General features: G+C 37.9%; 1 protein-coding gene across 3 annotated transcripts in view; it reads right to left on the bottom strand.

Annotated features, from left to right (window-relative positions):
- ARHGEF7 (Rho guanine nucleotide exchange factor 7) overlaps positions 1-19,912 on the bottom strand; it is a 135,192-nt gene that overhangs the window by 60,385 nt on the left and 54,895 nt on the right. For all 3 annotated transcript variants that reach the window (XM_011373940.2, XM_011373943.2, XM_011373944.2), the window contains exons 5-6: positions 12,709-12,910; positions 5,274-5,362 (exon numbers count right to left, since the gene is read on the bottom strand). In XM_011373940.2, the coding sequence (XP_011372242.1) occupies positions 5,274-5,362; positions 12,709-12,910 (291 nt within the window). The remainder of the gene's footprint in view (positions 1-5,273; positions 5,363-12,708; positions 12,911-19,912) is intronic.

The raw sequence follows: 19,912 nt of genomic DNA, 5'->3' as shown, positions 1-19,912 counted from the left end.
AGCCTCCCCTCACCCCAGCCCTGCTCCAACGCATTCTTAACCAACATACAGACCCACTGGCAAAGAACAGAAGCCTAGCTAAGGACAATCTTCAGACAGGCTTTAGCTCAACACTGAACCCTGCTGTCTGAGTGTGAAAACTAGGAAGCCAAGTTCAAAATGTAGAAAAAAAATTTTTAATTAAAAAAAAAAAATAATGCCCATCAGTGATTGTGGGGGAGATAAACTACAGAGTCAAAGTCAGACACTAAACAAACAAAAGCAATAATAACAAATCCTGGGGAAGAGAGAGTTCAGAATCCAGGGTTGCTAAAATCTATCTCATAAAATGTCCATTTTTAAATAAAAAATTATAAAATATGCAAAGCACATGTGGTCTATACAACCCAAGAAATAGGTGGGCACTCAATGGAAATTGTCTCTGAGGGGGCCCCTATGTTGAACTTAGCAGACTGAAGCCCCAAAGCAGCTATCATGCATGTGTCCATAGAAGGACTTCCAGTTTCTGGTTGCCTATCTAAGGAGCTTAGAAGTCACATCACTCCACCCTCACAACAAGTAAAAAGCTCAAAAGACTGAAAAATTGACAACTTTCTTCTTTGATTCATAAGAGAGGAGGACACAGGGCAAACCAGTGTCCCTAGGATTGGAGGTAAATTCAGGGAGCCATGTTTACCAGAGCAGAGACACATGAGCAGGAACCACAGTAGGAACCAGTGCTGAGATTGGAAAACCTAAACTGATATTGGATGAATTGCTGGAGCTCAGCATAGACAATTCTGAGAGTTAAAAACCCCCAGGGGAACCCAGTCATAGGGAGTCCACCAATAATTACTGGGACTAAGTTACCAAAATAAATGTCAGGGGAAAATGCGTCCTTGGGCTTCCAGTAGAAGGAGGGGGAAAGGAACCATTTTGTAATACACCAAAGCACTGTTCTTAATGAGGCCCGTCCTCCGGGGAAAAACTAGTTAACCAGAGTCTAACCTGCTGGGGTATTATCACAGCCTAAATGACCTGGGGAAGTGAAAGACCCACCCCCAGCTGTCTTAATCCATCCTGTCCCTCCTTAAGGGGGAGAAAAAAATCTGAGAAACATTTGTTAAATTAACAGTCCAGAGGCACAGGTTCACGAAAAGATAGATCTAATTCTAAGATTATAGAACACTTCCCCTTTCTCACATCTCACCACCAAATTACTAAAGGCCTATTCGTAGCAGTTCTTTTTACCTAGTCCACCATGTCTGGACTTATCAAGAAAATTAAAAGGCATACCAAAGTGCAAAAAACACAATTTGAAAAGACATAAGCATCAGAACCAGACATGGCAGGACAGTGCATAAATCCAACAAACTGGAAATTTAAAACAACTATGATTAATATGCTAAAGGTTCTAGTGGATAAAGAGGACAGCATGCAAGAACAGAAAGACAATGTACACAGAGGTAGAAATCCTAAGAACGAACCAAAAAGAAAAGCTAGAGGTCAAAAACACTTACAGAAATGAAGAATGTATTTGATGAGCTTATTAGCACATTGGACGCAGCTGAGAAAAGAATCTCAAGGCTACAGGATATATCAATAGAATCCTCTAAAACCAAAGAGAATAAAGACTGAAAATGAAAAACATAGAACAGAATATCCAAGAACAATGGAATAACTACAAAAGGTGTAATCATGCATGTAAAGAGAACATTAGAAGAAGGAATAGAACATTTGAAACAATGATTGAGAATGTCCTCAAATTAATGTCAGACCTTAAACCACATATCCAGGAAGCTCAGAGAACACCAAGCATATAAATGCTAAAAAATAAAAAAATAAAAATCAAAAAAGAACACCTGGGCATATCATCTTCAAACTACAGAAAATTAAAGATTAAGGAAAACAAAATCACACATGAGTAAGGACTATTACCCAAAACATACAAAGAACTCTTAAAACTTAAAAAAAAAAAAAGAGCCAAAGACCAAAGACCTTAACAGACACCTCACACACAAAAAAATATACAAGTAAACATATGAAAAGATGCTCCACATCATGTCATCAGGGAAAGGCAAGTTGAAACAATGAGATACCACTACACACCTATCAGAATGGCCAAAATCCAGCACACTGACAATATCAAATGCTGGTGAGGATGTGGAGCAACAGGAACTCTCATTGCTGGTGGGAATGCAAAATAGTACAGCTACTGTGGAATACAGTTTGGCAGCTTCTTACAAAACTAAACATAACCTTAACATATGCACTAGCCAACAGTACTCCATGGTATTTACTCAAAGGAGTTGAAAGCTTAAGTCCACACAGAAACTACGTTCATAGTAGCTTTATTCATAATTGCCAAAACTTGGAAGTAACCAAATGCCCTTCACTAGGTGAATGGATAAACTGTTGTACATCCAATTTAATATTATTCAGCACTAAAAAGAGAAGCACAGGGAGGAACTTTAAGCGCTAATTCAAAGAGAAAGCACAGGCGATAAAAGGCTATTCTCCCTATACAAGCACATTTAAAGAAGGAAATCTAAAAAGGCAATAATTATGCTTCAATCTGAAGAGAATTATAGAATATAAAATGCAAAGGAAAACAACCCACTAGGATTTCTAGAAGAGCATGGTTTTACAAAATATCTAATGGAAGCAAGATTAGTGGAGATATCAGAAAAATGCTGCTGGCACCAATTTAGAAGCTGCTAACTTATTTCCCTCCAATACAATTTTTCAGGTATATATTAGTCTCCCCTTATCTGCAGGCACTCATTCCAAGATCTCCAGTGGAAGCCTGAAACCGTGGACAGTACTGAAACCTTTATTTACTATTTTTCTTATACATACATATCTATAATAAAGTTTACTTGATAAATCAGGCAAAGAGATTAGCAACATAATTACCACAACAATTTAAAGTACAACAGCAAAACTAGCACAAATTTCTTTTTCCTCCTTGACAGTTACAGAAGATTTGTTTTTGCCATAGATCTTAGCAATCTCAGCATAAAATTTTTTCTTTCCTTAAGTCAAGAACTTTCACATTTTCACTTAAAGGAAGCACTTTCCTGCTTCTCTGGCATATTTGAATTGCCAGCATCACTATTCAAGGACGTTGGGGCCATTATTAAGTAAAATAAGGGTTTTTTTTGCATACAAGCACTGTGATACCACAATAGTCAATCTGAAAACTGAGACAGCTACTAAGTGACTAACAGGGGGGTAGTATATATGCTAGACAAAGGGATGATTCATGTTCTGAGCAGGACAGAGTGGGATGGCAGGAGATTTCACCACAATACTCAGAAGGGTGCACAATTTAAAACTCAAATTGGTTATTTCTGGAATTTCTCATATAGTATTTTCAGACTGCAGTTGACCGTGGGTAACTGAAACCACAGAAAGTAAAATCACAGAAAGGGAGGAACTACTTTAAACTCTAATAGAAGTAGCTCCCACTGTGGATTATGATTGCATTCTTCATCACATGAAGCGTTCCCCAAAGAAACCAATGTCTTACATACAAATGCAAAAGAAAAAGGCAGGTTTTCCTACTAAGAACCCCTGAAAAACCATAGAAAGACTTTTATTGTGTCTTCTTGTGGCTATGTGCATAAAACCACATACGTAACACATTTTATACTAAAAAGCAAAATAGCAGAGCCACATCCCAGGAACAAACATTCAACAGGCACAGCACTGAAGAGGACATGGAGAGCTGAGCACAACCAGGAAAGGAAGGTGATCCCTCCATATTGGGGTACAGGATGTGCTGAGGAGTCTAACATTCTGAAAGTCGACAGAGTTGGGGTACAGATGAAACAGATAAAAGACTGGTGAAAAGAAATCAGGGAAGCAGAAGGTGAAAATACAGTATTTCTCAGGAACAGATCTGAAGTTGACCAATACAAGGAAAAAAGTCAAAAGATTGCTAGTGTGGTGTGTTCAGTGGCATCATGTGCAGAGACCAGTGAACGAGAAGGAGTAAAGTGAAATTATGAAAAGAGGGGCAATGGAATGGAGGCAGGAAATGAGAGAAAACAACTGACTGTTGCCACACACCAGAACATATGCCGACAAAGGAGAAATTTCTGCCATTTCTATTCACTGTTACATACCCAATGCCTTTAATAGCGCCTGGCATAGAATGGGCAACTAATAAATACTTGTTAAATTAATGAATTTTCCCTGAGGCTAACTTGTTCTGTAAGACTTGGGGGCAAATGGAAGAGAATCACTTAGGAGAAAGCTGAATATGCAGACTCAAAGCAAAGACTGTGGCAATAGGTCAGTGTGGTAGAACTAACTCATATTCAAATGTTACAATTTTTCACCATTTCTTAATAAAAGTACAGAAAATTAAACATCCATGATAAAAGGGCTGCTGCAAAGAAACACTAAGCAGCTGCTGTTTCACTTAAAAATTCAAAGGTCTCGTGGCCTCAGATTTATATCCCCTGATCAAGAAAATAAAAGATTGGAAGTAGGGGAAGAAGCAACTAAATAAATGCACTTTCCACAGCATTCAAAACATATCCATGTTTAGAAAGTTTACATTGCTGGTTTATTATACCAAGTGGATAAAGAATAGCAATGTAAAACTTTATCCAAATAAAGAATACCATTTTCTATTTTCTGTACAATATGCAACTGTGAAGGGTCAAAAAAGGTTTGAATTATATATGAGATTTTTTTTAGGTTCACAAACTGCTCATGTTAAGTTTCAAATGCAGCAAGTTTTAAGATTCTGTAATACTTATCTTTACTATGTACAATGCCTAGACACTCTCCTCTAATTTCATGGTATTTAATATATTTATATACATATATATATGTACACACATCCATCCCAGGAAGGACTATGTTAAGATACAAAATAAACGAGAAACTATATTGATCTAAAGCATTTATAATCTACTCCAAATATGAGTATAATGGCATTCAATGTGCATAAAATCTTTAAAACACATCATGTACCTTTTTAAAATCTTGTTTTTGAAGACTTGTAATGATATGGAGATATAATCATATTACCAAGTTACGTGATGAGAACAAGGTTCAATTCCACATATACATATAATATTAAAACAAAAATATAAGATTATAGATATTATAAATCTGCCAAATTAACGGTGGTTATATCTGTGTGGTAGATAATGCATGATTTTAAGTTTTCTATCCTTCTTCATACTCAAAGTACTTTACCTATATTCCACATTGCTGAGTTTTAGAGATATTCAAAAAAAGAAGTTAGTCTCATAAAATGTTTTGCAATTACTTACCACATTATAATAGCTTTTGTTAATGGCAGTCGTATCTAATCCTTTGGGAGGGCTCTTCAATGTTCCAGATTTGGGAGATACGGGCTTTTCTGAAATAAAAATGTAATGTAGTTTTACTGATCAACACTAGAGACAAACAAATGCACCAGCCACACCCCCCTTCCCTCCCCGCCCCCCACCCCACCACAGAGCCCAAAACTGCTGACCCAGCAACTTCTACTGAAAATACAAACTAAAAAGGGGAAGGTGAACAGAAGGTCCGCACATGGCAAGGGAGGCATCACAATGCCTGTATCTCCTTCTCATGCTCAGCTCCCTGGGGTCAGAGCTGGCGTCCTTCACAACTGTGCAACACTCAGCTTGTTCCTCTAGTTCAGGCTAAAAATGTGACAGATCATGCTTCACTGTTGTCAACAAAGAACACTAAATTGTAAGCTACACATGTAGCTTAGGAGTATAGTAAAGGAAAAACATTTCTATCATTGGTTCTATGGGGAGGGATATGTCTGTCTATTGCTAGTTCTTTCTGTGCATGGGTTTTGTGGAGTGTGCATCTTCCTATCATTGGTTCTGCGAGGTGGTATGTCTGATGGCTACAAAGTGCACTGAGGGGTACAGAAACAACATAATTTGGTGCTACATTTCCAGGGACCAATTGAAGCAACAGTTCTTCCCTTTCCTGCAATAAATTAAGATTCAACAATCACACGCTTTTTTTCTGCCTCTTTTTGAAGTAAGTTTTTATTATTCCTTATTTTCCTCTTCTAACTTGTCTGAAAGTTACATATCCACTGCTTCCTGTTCTATGGTTACCTTTTCATCCATGTGTATGACTGACCCCACAAAGCCTAGAGTTAATCCCTACGGCCTGCCTCCTTCAGAGGACTCAGTCCTGAGAATAATTCCTAATTCTAACTTCCTCTTCTTATCTTCCATATTATTGTTGTCATCTCATTTATAAATCCACCCTAGTGGTCATGTCATACATTCATTCTACATGGGTTAATTTCACCAGTTTCTTTGCTGCCATAGTCTCCTCTATCTTATACCCCTGCCTATTAGGTTTCGGTCATCTTGTTATATATCTTCCTAGTCTCTTTAATGATAATTTGCTAGTAGTAAACAATCTTGAACCTTGTCTGAAAGTGTTGTAATTGTGTTGGTTTTTTTCCATAACTTTGTTATAGAAATTTACAAACATACATAAAAGTAGAGAGAATAATCACAAATATATACTCTTACTTAGCTTCAACAGTTATCGACATTCACTTGATCTTAATATCCCTCCTTTTTCTTTTATGGAAGCATTATACAGTAAATTCCAGAAACTATGCCATTTTACTCATCGATACTTTAATGTCCATCTTACTCATAGGGACCTAGCATCAGGCCATTACCACACCTGACAAAATTAATAATTCCTTCGTATTATCTAATGCCTAGTCAATATTCAAATTTCCCTGTCTATTATAATAACAACTTTTTGTCTTTGGCGTCTGTGAATCGGGAACCAAATACATGCATGTGGTTGTTATGCTTCGGTCTTTTTAATTCTGTAAAAATCCCCTCCTCTTTTTGTTATCAATGCCAGCAGAGAGAACAATCACTCTCTCAATCATCTAGTCTAATTTTCTATTCAGGGAACTTCAGGTAAACATCAGACACTTTGTTGTCTTATTCATTGTTATTTTCCCAGTTCCTACAACAGTGGTTACTCAAGTAAATATTTACTGAATGTTGGCTGTGGCTTTAAAACCAAATGCAATCATGACAACCTTGACAATGTGATATGGACAATGTAGCTGAACAAAGGCAGAATTGAAGGGTAGAAAAACGTCAAGGTAAGACCTTGTATTACAAAATGGAGCATCAAGAGGTAACTACCAAAGGTCCATGAGAAACATAATTAAGACTGAAGTGTATTACTCAGCATCACCAATAATGGAACAGGAGAACAAAATAATATGTAGAAAAAAAGCTTGCAAGGACAGAAGGGGAAGACAAGGAGGCAAGAGATAAAGTTAACACAGAGAAGTCACAGCATACAGGAGGAAGGCTGCTCAGGAGAGGCTCTCCCCGGCGGGTAATGACACGAAGGAAGGGGAGGGAGCAAGAGACTTCTGCTTTTAACAAAGCTCTTTCATCCTACTTACCTGGTTTTCACACGCTTTTGTTACTTTAACAATGTTTTTAAAATAAAAATAAAACTTTAAAAAGTTACATCTAATTCTGAAAGACTATCGAGCCTGATCCCAAATTATTACAAATCAGTTGACCTATGGAATGTGTCCTTGAAATTGAGGATGTTTAATCACCATCACTGGGATATGGCCACACTCACAGAACATCCCCCACAGCACCCGGTAACATTGGTGTTTGGTGAGTGCTCGTTTATTGGTAATGTGGAAGAATATTCACTTCTACCTTTTGTACATTATGCTAGGTTCCCTCACACATGCCTCAGAGATGTAAACCTTACACTTTATGCTCTTCCCACCTATTAAAAATTCTGCATCTGGAAGAGATAGTATGGAGAGGCCCATCCTCTAATGCAGCCACATCTTGGGTGTTTTCAGAAACTTAATATCATATGCACACATACACATACATAAGTGCACATGTGCACACATACATCCAAATCTATTCCACACCAAAGAAAAGTGAGGGCTCGAGAAAACACTATTTCAAGCGATACAAAGAAAAACAAGGTTCCATGTTACCTTTGTCCCTTTCCCTGCAAATTATATCAAACGCTGTTCTTTCACAGCTAAGTTAATGACTGTGTCCAACAGTTTGCATTATATGTCACTTCCTGATGTCAAAAATAAACAGAAAATATTCAAAGTGACAAACTCAGGAAGTGGCAGTGTGACTTCTCATTAAAGTATCTGTGGATTAGCCAATAACAGTCACATTTAAGTTCTCTCATCACTGGCAAGGATAGTTATTACTCATCACCTCGAGATTTAAAAGAAATGCCTTTACTGTACACAGATGAGCTGCCCCAAAATGAGAGAAATTAAACTCGATGCGCCTTAAAAAAATCATTGGAAAGAAACCTGGTAAATGTGTATGCACACATGAAACTGTACTCGTGGGGATATGGAACGCAATTTGTTCACCAAGCCAGCTTAGCCATCAGTGGTATTCACTTTCCAACCTCATGCACTGAGGACTGAGCACCTACCTCCATGTTTACTTAATGACAGCACCAACCAGCGTCACTCACTCCCACTGCCAGCCTTGTTGCTTCTCTTTCCTTCTACCTCCTTTGAATTTAAGAAACTCTCTATTGTGTGTGTAAAACATATAAGTGTGTATAAAACACAATCGAAATCCATGGGTTTTATATATCCAAAAAATACACAGAAAATAAATGCTAAGTAATGATGATATAACTTCCATAAAACAGTAAAGATTCTAGAAGAAAATACAGTGCATTTGCAGTAAGCATTAGGAATATCCTTATGCAAACTCGTGGAAGATATGCATCTTTAAAGAGGAACAATTTCAAAGAAGAAACTACATGCAGGTCAAAGGCACGGTTACATGCTGGACCAGAACACTGCCATCTCTCACCATAAGAGGGCAGACAATCACAGCCACTTATAATTCCCCAAGCAGTGGACGAGAGAAATTGGATTTGCTTGAGAACTTACCTGGATGTACGCAGCCCAAATGGATCGCCTTAAAGGCAGACCTCAGTTTTATTTAATGAAAATATTTGTAAATCAAATCAAAATTTAACACAGAAGAGAAACTCATAATTTAAAGGAAATCTGTGTTTTTGTTTCACAAGAAAATGATCCTAACACCAGTTAGAGGAGTCTGTATGTTTGGGGCTTGGCACATTTTGTTTACAGAAAATGAAGCATTAATTACACTGTAAATTACAATGCTTACATTAAACACACTCTTCAAAAAAGAAAACCTAATCCGAAATCACAAAGCCACATAAATTACTGAAAAAATGCAATACTGAAATGTTACTGTGATCCTAGAGTTTTATTCCCAACTGTTATAAAGTAATAAGATAAAAATGTGGTTTCGCGTCTTTCTGTCTCAAATGCCGACATTTAAAATCAGACTATTACTTTCCTTAGAATATATCCAGGTAATCTGAGAACACTAGGGATGTGTGATTTCCAAAAGAGATTATTCCTTTGGTTCGACTGTCAGATAAAGAATAATGGACATAATAGATCACCAACAGGAACAAATGTTATTCCTTATACTTTAAAAAACAGAAAAAGGAAATTCTGCAGTTACCTGGGTAAGAAAACTAGTGTCCATGTGAACCCCCACAAAGGGCTCTTTGACAACAATGCAATTACATGCACTTGTTTAAAAGGGTCTCCCTCAATCTCCCTCCTCCCCTCTCCCCACACACACAAGACACAAAAATGGGAATTTCAGATAAAACAAGTGATGCAGTCGCTCCTAAGTAAATTCTTATAAACAGGGAATAGCTAGTTCGTCTTAGAGCTGCATCTATACCCACCGGTTCTTGGGCCCACAGTCCAAATATGGAACTTGAAAGCAAAATGTCTATATTGCATTGCTGGACTTTAAAAGGGTAACAGTGCGCTATGAAACCAACTACAGCTGACCCTTGAACAATACAGGTTTGAACTGCACTGAACCACTTATATATGGATTTTTTTTCAATTACTATAAATATATTTTCTCTTCCTTGCAACTTCCTTAAATTTTTCCTCTAGCTTACTTTATTGTTAACAATACAGTATATAATACATATAACATACGAAACGTGTTAACAGACTTTCTGTAACGCTTCCAGTCAACAGTGGGCTATTGGTAGGGGGGAGTTAAAAATTATAGATTTTTGACAGCACAGGAGTCAGCACCCCTAATCCTGGTGTTCAAGGGTGAACTGTACTACCAACAGAAGACAATGATGACATTCAAATCCTTTTGAAAATAACTCCTAGAAGTCACCTGAAGAGAATCTGTGAGACCCACAAACTATCTTTTCTGTGTAATTTGCAAAGGTTAACTTTGAAAATTCCATGAGGAGAAATACCTGAAAAGTAAAAATTCATTCATCTGCACTGTTACTATGGCAACTCAAAAATCAGACCAGAACTCTCATCTAAATGAGTCGTTCACAGCAAAATTCAAGAAATCCCAGATTCAAAAGACATCTGCCCTATCAGCAGGCTCCACTCCTGATGGTGTGCCCATTACCAGTGTAATAGCCCGCTGAAATGTGAAAGGGTTAAAGAATAATTAAAACCTGAAACTGGACAAAGGAAGTCTATAACTTAGGCCTAGTTTCTGGAACCCCTAACCACATTCTGTTAATCATGAAACTTGTAACAATGAGCTCATACGCTAACTGCCAATTTTAGCCTGTGTAACCCTGCTTGCGTGGCATGAAAAATAATCAATTGTATATAAGCTGAAAATTACTGTTTGGCCATCACCCATGGGAACACTGGCTATTGCCCATGGGAACATAGGCAATCACCCATAGGAACATAACATTCTAACACAAGCTTTCTGCTTCTGTACTTCCCGCTTGCACACCTGACCATTGGGTTGACAGGTAGTGAATAGGAGAAAGATGGACCTTTAAGACAGAATGAGGAATGGGATTTGGGGCTTAAAAACCTTGTATCTTGGCATTTCGAGGCTGCTCCTTTGCAAGGACAGCCGCCGGCTAATAAACTGTCTCCTGGTTAAGAGCACTCAAGTTGGGTCTGGTTATTCTGGACACAACACCAGCACTGTGATCTTCTGATGGTCTGCCCCATTACCAGCTCTGTGATCACCTCGCCCTCACTGGAAAAGGGAAAAGACCAACTTACCCTCCCTCCCTCTCCCTCCTCCTCGCCTCCAGAGTCCTCCTAGAAAGGGCGTAAGTGCTGCTCTTCTGCCCCCAGAAGAATCAATAGAATTCAGAACTAGCCCCAGAGCTGCTATCAGAGCCTGGACTCAGTCTGCCCCAGCCCTCAGGCTCGAGGGCCAGCTGTCCCAGGGACTGACCAGTGAGACTGGTCAGTCAGAGACTAAGCTACACCTCCCAACAGTCATGTCTCTAAAGTCAAGATGACATTTCCATCTCAATCAACCTGATACCAGTGCCGCGCTCTCAGCTGGTTCTACACTTAGATAGATTAAAGGAATATTATTTGTACCCTATGCTGAATATCTTGGCAATACTTGTCTTCTGGGGCTGTGGTGTGGACTGAATGAGGTCACAGATAAAAGGCACTTTATACAATAATCACAGCATAATAAGCAGCCAAAAAATATTGACTATTGTTAATTTTATAATAATGAAAAAATACTGTTTTTATTATCAACCACAGAAAATAGCAAAAATTAGATACCACGCACCCATTAAGATGGCTATTATCAAAAAAAAAAAGTGTTGGCAAGGACGTGGAGAAATAACCCTTTTGATGATAGAAATACAAAATGGTATGGCTGCTGTGGAAATAGCTTAGTGGTTCCTCAAAATTTAACACAATTACAAGATGAGCCAGCAATTCTATTCCTAGATATATACCCAAAAAAACTGAAAGGAGTCAGATACCTGCATACCATGTTCACAGTAACATTATTCAAAATAGCCAAAAGGTAGAAATGATCCAAACATCTAGCAACAGATGAATGGATAAACAAAATATGGCTGTGAAATAGAAAATATGTATATTAGTTACTGCCTCCGGTTTGTGGGACAGAGCTAAAACTCTTAAAATTTCCGAAGTGATAAGAGCACAAGGAGCATCTTTTGTTCTGCTGAAGTGACTCTGAGTAGGCTCCTGATTGGTGGACTGGTCACCAGAAAGACCCAGCCATGATTAGAAGCTTGGCATTTCCAAGTTATTCTCAGGAATATTTTCACCCCCTATTCTCAGGAAGGGGAGACGGGGCTGGAGATTGAGTTAATGATTGATCATGCCTATGTGATGAAACCGCCATAAAAAGTCCAATAGTACAGGGTCAGAAAGTTTCCAGGTTGGTGAATACATCTACATGCCAGGAGGGTGGTACACCCTCAACTCTAGGGAGACAGAAGCTCCTGCCTTCAGAAGTCTTCTAGACTTCACCTTATATGCGTCTTCATCTGGCTGTTCATCTGTATCCTTTATTATATAATAAACTGGTAGATATAACTAGTGTTTCCCTGAGTTCTGTGAGTCATTCTAGCAAATTAACAAACCCAAGGCAAGGTCACGGGAACTCTACTTTATAGCCAATTGGTCAGAAGCAACTTAATGTGAGGATAAAGTAAAAATCACTTTGAACAAAAAAATGAATGGGGAAGAATCTGAATACTCAACCCATAGTCATTTACACAAGTTCAACTGGATAAAAGCACTTAGTATACATTGAGCATATTCACTTATTATTCCTTCTCGCCTAAAGGAAAAGCCTCAGTCTATTCCACAAACTTGCCACTTACCACTAGGCTTGATCTCTCGCACGTAGTTGCTGGGGAACCAGCCAGTCCTGCCGTTGTGTGTGCCCTCCCACCAGCCCCCTTCCTCCACTCGAGTGACATGTATGACGTCTCCTTTCATAAAGGAAAGCTCATCTTCATTTGTCTGCTGGAAGTTAAACTTTGCTCTTACTACCAGTTGACTGTTGCTATTATCGGTCATGTCCTAAAAGGGAGAGAGAGGAAAAAAATGTTCATGAAGCATAGCTGTCATTATAAAATAAGATTACATTTTACTATGATAAATGTAGCATAATTGCCCCAAACAGCAGAGGAATGTTTAAATTTGAGATATTTAAGTGTCCTATCTCCCGCAGTGCACCCTGACCAACACACCATCACACTGCTCCAGTTCCAGAGGAAATCGTCTTAATAGACTGAAAGGTCTTAGTCCCCCATTATTATGCCTACATAAACATACACACATTTTCACATATATTTATATGGAATTATACTGTACATCTCTAATTTACAAAAAATAATAATAATAATATATAGTGGTCATTTTTCTAGCAGTTCTTATAATTACTTTAGTCTTAACTAGCTGTATAATATTATACTGTACAGCTATGCCTTTAATTTCTTAACCAACTCTCCATTACTGAATTTAAGGCTATTTCTAGTATTTTTCCACTGCAAAACAAGGCTTCATTAAAACTATTTGCACATCTATCTTTGAACACACTTGCAAATACGCCTATATGTTAAATTCATGTCAGAGAACACAGATAACAAATTTTAAATTTTAATATCTACTTCTAAATTGCCCTTCAAGAAAGTTCTACAAACTTATACCAAGCTACATTCCAACCGACAGTATAATACCTAAGAGTTATTTCTTCAAACATTTACTAACATTGGATATTGCCATTTTATTTCTGCCACACTGATGGGAAGAAATGGTACCACATTTTAGCTTGCATTTTTCTCAGAGATCAAGCATACTTGCAGATCTCTGAAATGTCAGACGAGAAAGGCAGACTGGGTGCTGGAGAGGCTTGCAACCCAGAAATGCCAATAAGAATAAACAAAAAAGACATCCCCAAGAAAAACGTGCTCTCCTAGCCAAAGAAACAGGAAAGAGACAGCAGGAACTGATTGCTGGTAAGCGCGTTCAGCCTGCACCTGGGTGTCTGAGTAGGAAATTCCTACTGGGTAGGACATTCCATGTCCCACTGATCACCACCACTCCACCTGCACAGGTGACATCAGCAAAGATCAAACAGGGAGTCCCAGCCTCCACCCACAAGACATACCCCTACCCTCTACCTAGCCTCAGGGGAGGGTCCAGGCCCAGAATCTCCCTTCCACAACTCCGCCAATCCATCCCAGTCCAGCAGAACCCCAGCAACACCAGGTAAATGAGCCTGACCAGACACCAATGCAAGGACTCTGGAAACTAAGCTGTCACTAGAACCACAGCCTACCAACTAGGCCAGGACCGTCACACTAAACCCAACCAGGCCTACTAAGATACAAAATTTAAGTAGGATCCAGCACCTCTTAACATACTTTCCTAAGTGTCCAGGATGCAATCAAAAATACTCTTCATTCCAAGAACCTCACAGTTTGAATGAGAAAAGACACCGATACCAACAGCCAGATGAAGCAGATGCTGGGATCATCAGAAAAGGTTTTCATCATCAAAAGACTTCAAAAAGCAATTTCAAATTCTCTTAAAATAGATAAAATAGGAAATCTCAGAAAACGAGAACTTATAAAATTTACTCAAACTGATGAGTGAAAAAAATGATGAGAGCCCCAGGGACTTGTGGGAAATAACAAAGTATCATCAGAGTCCTAAAGGAGAAAGAGGGCAGCACTAAAAAGTGGTATAGAAATATGACTGACAATGTCCTAAACAGGCAAAAGGCACAAACATACAGATTCATGAAGTTGTGTGAACTCCAAACAGGATAAGCCTAAAAAAATCCAGACCAAGTCACATAATTAAACTTCAGAAAACTCAAGACAAAAAAGAAAAAAATCTTATTAGGATAAAAGAATATTCAAGATCTCAAAAACTTTACATCCCATGCACCCATTCTCAAGAAGTTAGTGAAAGTTGAGCTCCTTCAAAACAGGATTACCAAGAAAAAAAGAATGATGGAGAGAAAGAGGTACAGGAGATTACTCAGGTCACAGGGCATCTGCAGGATGATAAAGAAGAAAACTTCAGACAGAAGCCAGCAACAGCCTTGCTGACAACCAAGTGATAGAAGTGGGACAGAAAGAAGACTTCGAGTTCCTTAGAAAGAGGAAAGTGAAAAATCCTAACAATCTGAATAAACAAGAAGAGAGTCTTAGAAAGGAGCAAAAGACTAGGACTGCAATCTGCAAAAGATACGCAAAAAAATAAACAAGCAACAATTATTAATTCCAGAAAACAAAATGTTAGGAAAGGAAGGACCGTCACAGCACACCATGTCTCCATTATGGGTGGTAACACTACACACAGACCATATGGAATCCACCATGGAGCTCAGGAGGAAGAAGAGACAAAAAGCATTTGTGCAGGTAAGGGACCTAGGGGCAGTGGAAGAGCCCTAACTCCCCTCTTCCACTGTGTGATGTCCACATTGATAACATTTCAAGTTTAAAAAAAAAAAAAAAAATCAAGCTTAGTGTAAGCATTTTATTTAGAGACACACAAATACCTAAAGAATCCAGAAAAAAATGGAAAATGGTTATCTGTACAGATTCTTCCCTAATAGCAAGTCTTAGAGAATTGCCTGACTCTTTAAACTAGGTGCATGTATTACTAAAAAAGATAAAACACAAATACAGTGGTAAGGCAAATCTTCAAGAAGAGCTGATATAATTCCTAAAATATTTAATGCTTATTTACCTATACATTGTTTATACAATGTTTATACATTGACTATCACATATTATATTTAATAATTCAAATTAATACAATAAATATTTCTCTAATAAATTAAACAACGCATACTTAATATTTAATACTTAGAATAGTCAATAAAGAAATAGCTCTTTGACATTTGGCAATGAAAGCTCGCGCGGATCACTGTTACCTCACATACGATGCTTACTGGCATACTTGAATGGTGAGGGGTAGAATAAAGCTTGCCAATCCAAGTGAAGCTCACATTTGGAAAAATGACACATGTTGTCCTTGCTCTGGGTTCAGTGAACTATTATCCAGCTTACTATGCTGTATCAAGTTCTCTCTGTCTGCAAACCACTGTCCTCACTCATCAGCTGTCTACTATGATCTTCATTACATTCTCCTCTGCGACTTATCCTGGCTTTGTGTAAAACATGCACACAGCCAATCCTGCTGACAAATTCCCACAACAGAATGACACATAACAAACTCGCAGAACAGGCCCCTAAGGAGGTCAAACTGCCTCTGGGGTGATCCTACTGCCAGCCCGTCCACCTCAGCTCAGCAACCAGCACTGAGGCCCTCTCTGCACACAAGTCTGAATATAAGTTGAGGTCTGGTGGTATCTTGTCAGGACCTTATAAATGAGGTAAACTACATTCTCCCTACACTCATGAGTTCTCTACATTCAAGGCACAGGTTAGGCAAATACCACTGACACCTTCGCTCCTTCAGAAACAAGAACTCCACAAAGGACAAGGAGATGTCTGAGAGGACAGGTGAAAAAAAAAGGGCACAGAGTATAGGCAGCCATTTAAAATGTCCGATTCCACAGATTTCCATGATATTGCTCTAAAGAGTGCTGTTTAGAGGTCAAGATGTCAAAGACAGGCTGAAAAAAGGGTGTACTACAAAGAGTTGTACTCCAATGACTGGGCAATACCAGTTTCAGTCTAACATCACAATGGCTACGTAAGGAGCACTCTAGTCACTGTCGTTCGTGTCACAGGAAGCCGGGAAGGATGTATTTAAAAAGCTCTCCTGAAATTATACCTTGTCATCAGTCTGGGCTCGACCTGATACTCCACAACAGTCTAAAATATAACAGGCTGAGCAAAAAAAGCCAGTCATAAAATGAGTATATGCTGTGGAATCCATTTATTTAAAACACAAAACAGGTAAAACTCATCTTTACTATTAGAAACCAGGGCAGCAGATGCACTTGGGAAAGACAGACACAACAAAGGCAGGCAGCGCCAGTCTAAACAGCACTCTTTAGAGCAATATCATGGAAATCTGTGGAATCGGACATTTTAAATGGCTGCCTATACTCTGTCTCTTGATCTGGGTGCTTACACAGGAATTTTCGACTTGTGAAAATTCATCAAGCTGCTTGCTTAAGATACATACACTTTTCTACATGTGTGTTACATGGCAGTAAAATTTAATGATGGGAGAAAATTGAAGAGAGAAAAAGTATCCCCACCCCAAGATAAGGTACATGTACATACAGTACTTCCTCTGGAAACAGTAATCTATACCCATCACATTTGTTCTTAATGGCCTCTTTCTGATTCTTATAGTCAATGCACCACCCATCAAAATTATGCATCTATAACTTAATCAAGTACTTTATTTTACCTAGAGTTCTGAAATTATCCCAATAATCCAGAACCAAGATATCCTGGTGTGCTGCCTTAACACAAACTCCATTCTCTCCTCCATTCCTTAAAAGTACTATAATCTCATTTACAGAAGAAACGCTTAAGTAGTTTCTTAGAATTGATTAAATATGGTATACTTTGTTAATGGTACAGAGGAACTGAAAAGATTTTTTAAAAACATGATACATTTTAATATACCTTGCATGGCTTGGAAATAAATTTTGTGAACTCAATAACCAGTGCTGGCCCGAAGGAGGCAGTAGGGACCGCAGGAGAGGAAATGCTTTAAGGGCTCAGGTCTCTTCTCCTATAAGTTAAAGATGATGACAGCAACAACCTCACAAATATTCTCCCAAACTTTGAGGAAAACCTCAGAAGCCCCAGGTCATACTTATTAGGAGTCAACAAATGAAGACCTGGGGTACAGCAGGGACATGAGAAATCCCAAATGTATTCAATAAAAGTCATTTAACAATAAAAGAGGAGGAAGTCAACCTTAAATATGAGAAAAACTATGACCCAAGTCAAGAGCTTGAGTCTCCCCCTCTCATTCAATTATGGAGTCACTTTCTGGGAGTGAGAGGTACATTCAGAGCACAGGGTCAGATAAAGAGCTCGATTTAGAACAGGATATTAAAAAGAAGTTAAGAAATCACCCAAGAAAGAAATAGAAAGCAACTGAGAAGCGCCATGGTAAAAAAGTTAAAAGTTCTACTTCAGTGCAAACAAAACACCAGAATTATTCAAATCTGCCTCTACTATAGGCAGAAAAATCTGTCCCAGAACAGATAGATGATGAGTTCACAGACACAGACACAAGATTATGCAGACAACCAGCACCAAGGTAGTAGTTAGGGAAGACATTCTTAAACAGAGATGCAAGCAATTACAACTGCACCCTGAAAATACTGATCCTTACTTTGGGGATGGTAGTGCCTTACACAATTTCAAAATTAGGCTCTGAAATTTAATGAGATCACAAAATTAATGTTCAAGAAACTATAAGTTGCTTTTTTAGCTTAATTGTTTTTATTATGGAAAATTTCTTAACATGAAAGTAGAGAATGATAGGTATACCTCCTCCATGTGCCCATCACCCAGCTTTAAATAAACATTTTGCCACTCGTTTCATTATAAATTATTTTTAATCCAAGAAAATCACTTCAAAGTACTATTAACAATACATACAGAAAAATAAGGGCAAATACTTATTCTTACCCAGCATGGTAAGAGAAGTCTCGCCATGTTCATTTCACTAACAGCTGTGTTTACCAATCATAGACACAAAGACAGGTGATACAGCTGAGGTCTTTTCATTTCTAGTGTAACTTAAAAAAATTTCTCTAATGAAAAATTAATCCTACACTTATTGTGATCTCGGTAACATTCATTACCCACATGACATTTACTTTTACTTCAAATTCTACATTTGCAATCCAGTCCTCATTTAGTCAAAAATAAACAAAAATAAAGATGAAAACACCACAAGTGAATAGATGAGACAGCAAGTATTTCTTTACCCAAAGTTCACTGATTTCTCTTACATTTTGCTCATGTATTTAACAAAGCTAATTTAAAATATTTTTCAAGTGGTTTGTGTATTTTTTTTTAATTTGGAATCATAACATTCCCAATACTCTGCAAAATTCCTCTACCATTAAACCCTACACCTCACATACTCATTATGAGGGTTATTTTAGTCCAGGTAAAGCACCTAGAATAATGTCTGGCACATAGCAAAACGACTCAATGCATGTTATATTGTATACAAAATCCGAAACAGGATAAGAGGACTCCTCTAAGAGGAAAAACAGTCAAAGATAAACACAATCAGCTTGAGTTCAAAAATTTCAGAACACATAAAAACTATATTCCTCTGTAACTTTGTTTTTAATACTGCTTCGTGAACTAAACTCAAATTTATTTCACTCTACAAAATACACCCCTAACCAAATTAATTTTTATTTCTTTAGGATTACCATTAGCTTACTTAACAATATTCCTGTGTTAAAGCAGAAAGCTGTGGTTCTCTGAAAACTAAAAGAATTGACTTCTCTTCAAATTTGTGTGACAAGATCATGCTTCTAACAAAATAATTTACTAAAATGTTACATGAAAACAAAGTCACATCACTTGCTGATCAAACTAAGTGCCAATCACCCATTAGCTCAAAAGAGGGCTCAGCATGTTTTCACAATGACAATCAGAGCTGCCTCATCCTTGTCAGCTGACTTGATGGCCCCTTTCCACACTTTCTCCATTCAGTATTACACTTAATTTTCAGTTCCAATTTCACTGTTAATCCTATGTTCTTCTTTGTTCAGAGCCTGTATCCTGACAATTTATAAATGGGTTTTTCTTCATTTTCCAGGATGACTGTTAATCTAAGTTTCTTACCCACCTCATTACTCAAGGAAGTCCCTTCATATACTACATCCTGACTCGGTAAAGCACTCTAAGTTATGCTTTCATAAAGAGAAAACCCACCTTTAGATTTTTTAGCTTTTAGCTATTTCTTCTTTATACAGCTAAGTATTTTTACATGTATATATTTCTTATTCCCACAGTTCTGTACATCTGTACATAGCAGATGAGAAAATACTATGCAAGTGATCAGGGAACTATTTAAAGCACACATCTCTGTAGATACAGATGA

Source organism: Pteropus vampyrus, unplaced genomic scaffold (assembly GCF_000151845.1).
Source record: "Pteropus vampyrus isolate Shadow unplaced genomic scaffold, Pvam_2.0 Scaffold236, whole genome shotgun sequence".
Lineage (NCBI taxonomy): Eukaryota > Metazoa > Chordata > Mammalia > Chiroptera > Pteropodidae > Pteropus > Pteropus vampyrus.
This window is presented reverse-complemented; position numbering and strand designations above follow the sequence as displayed.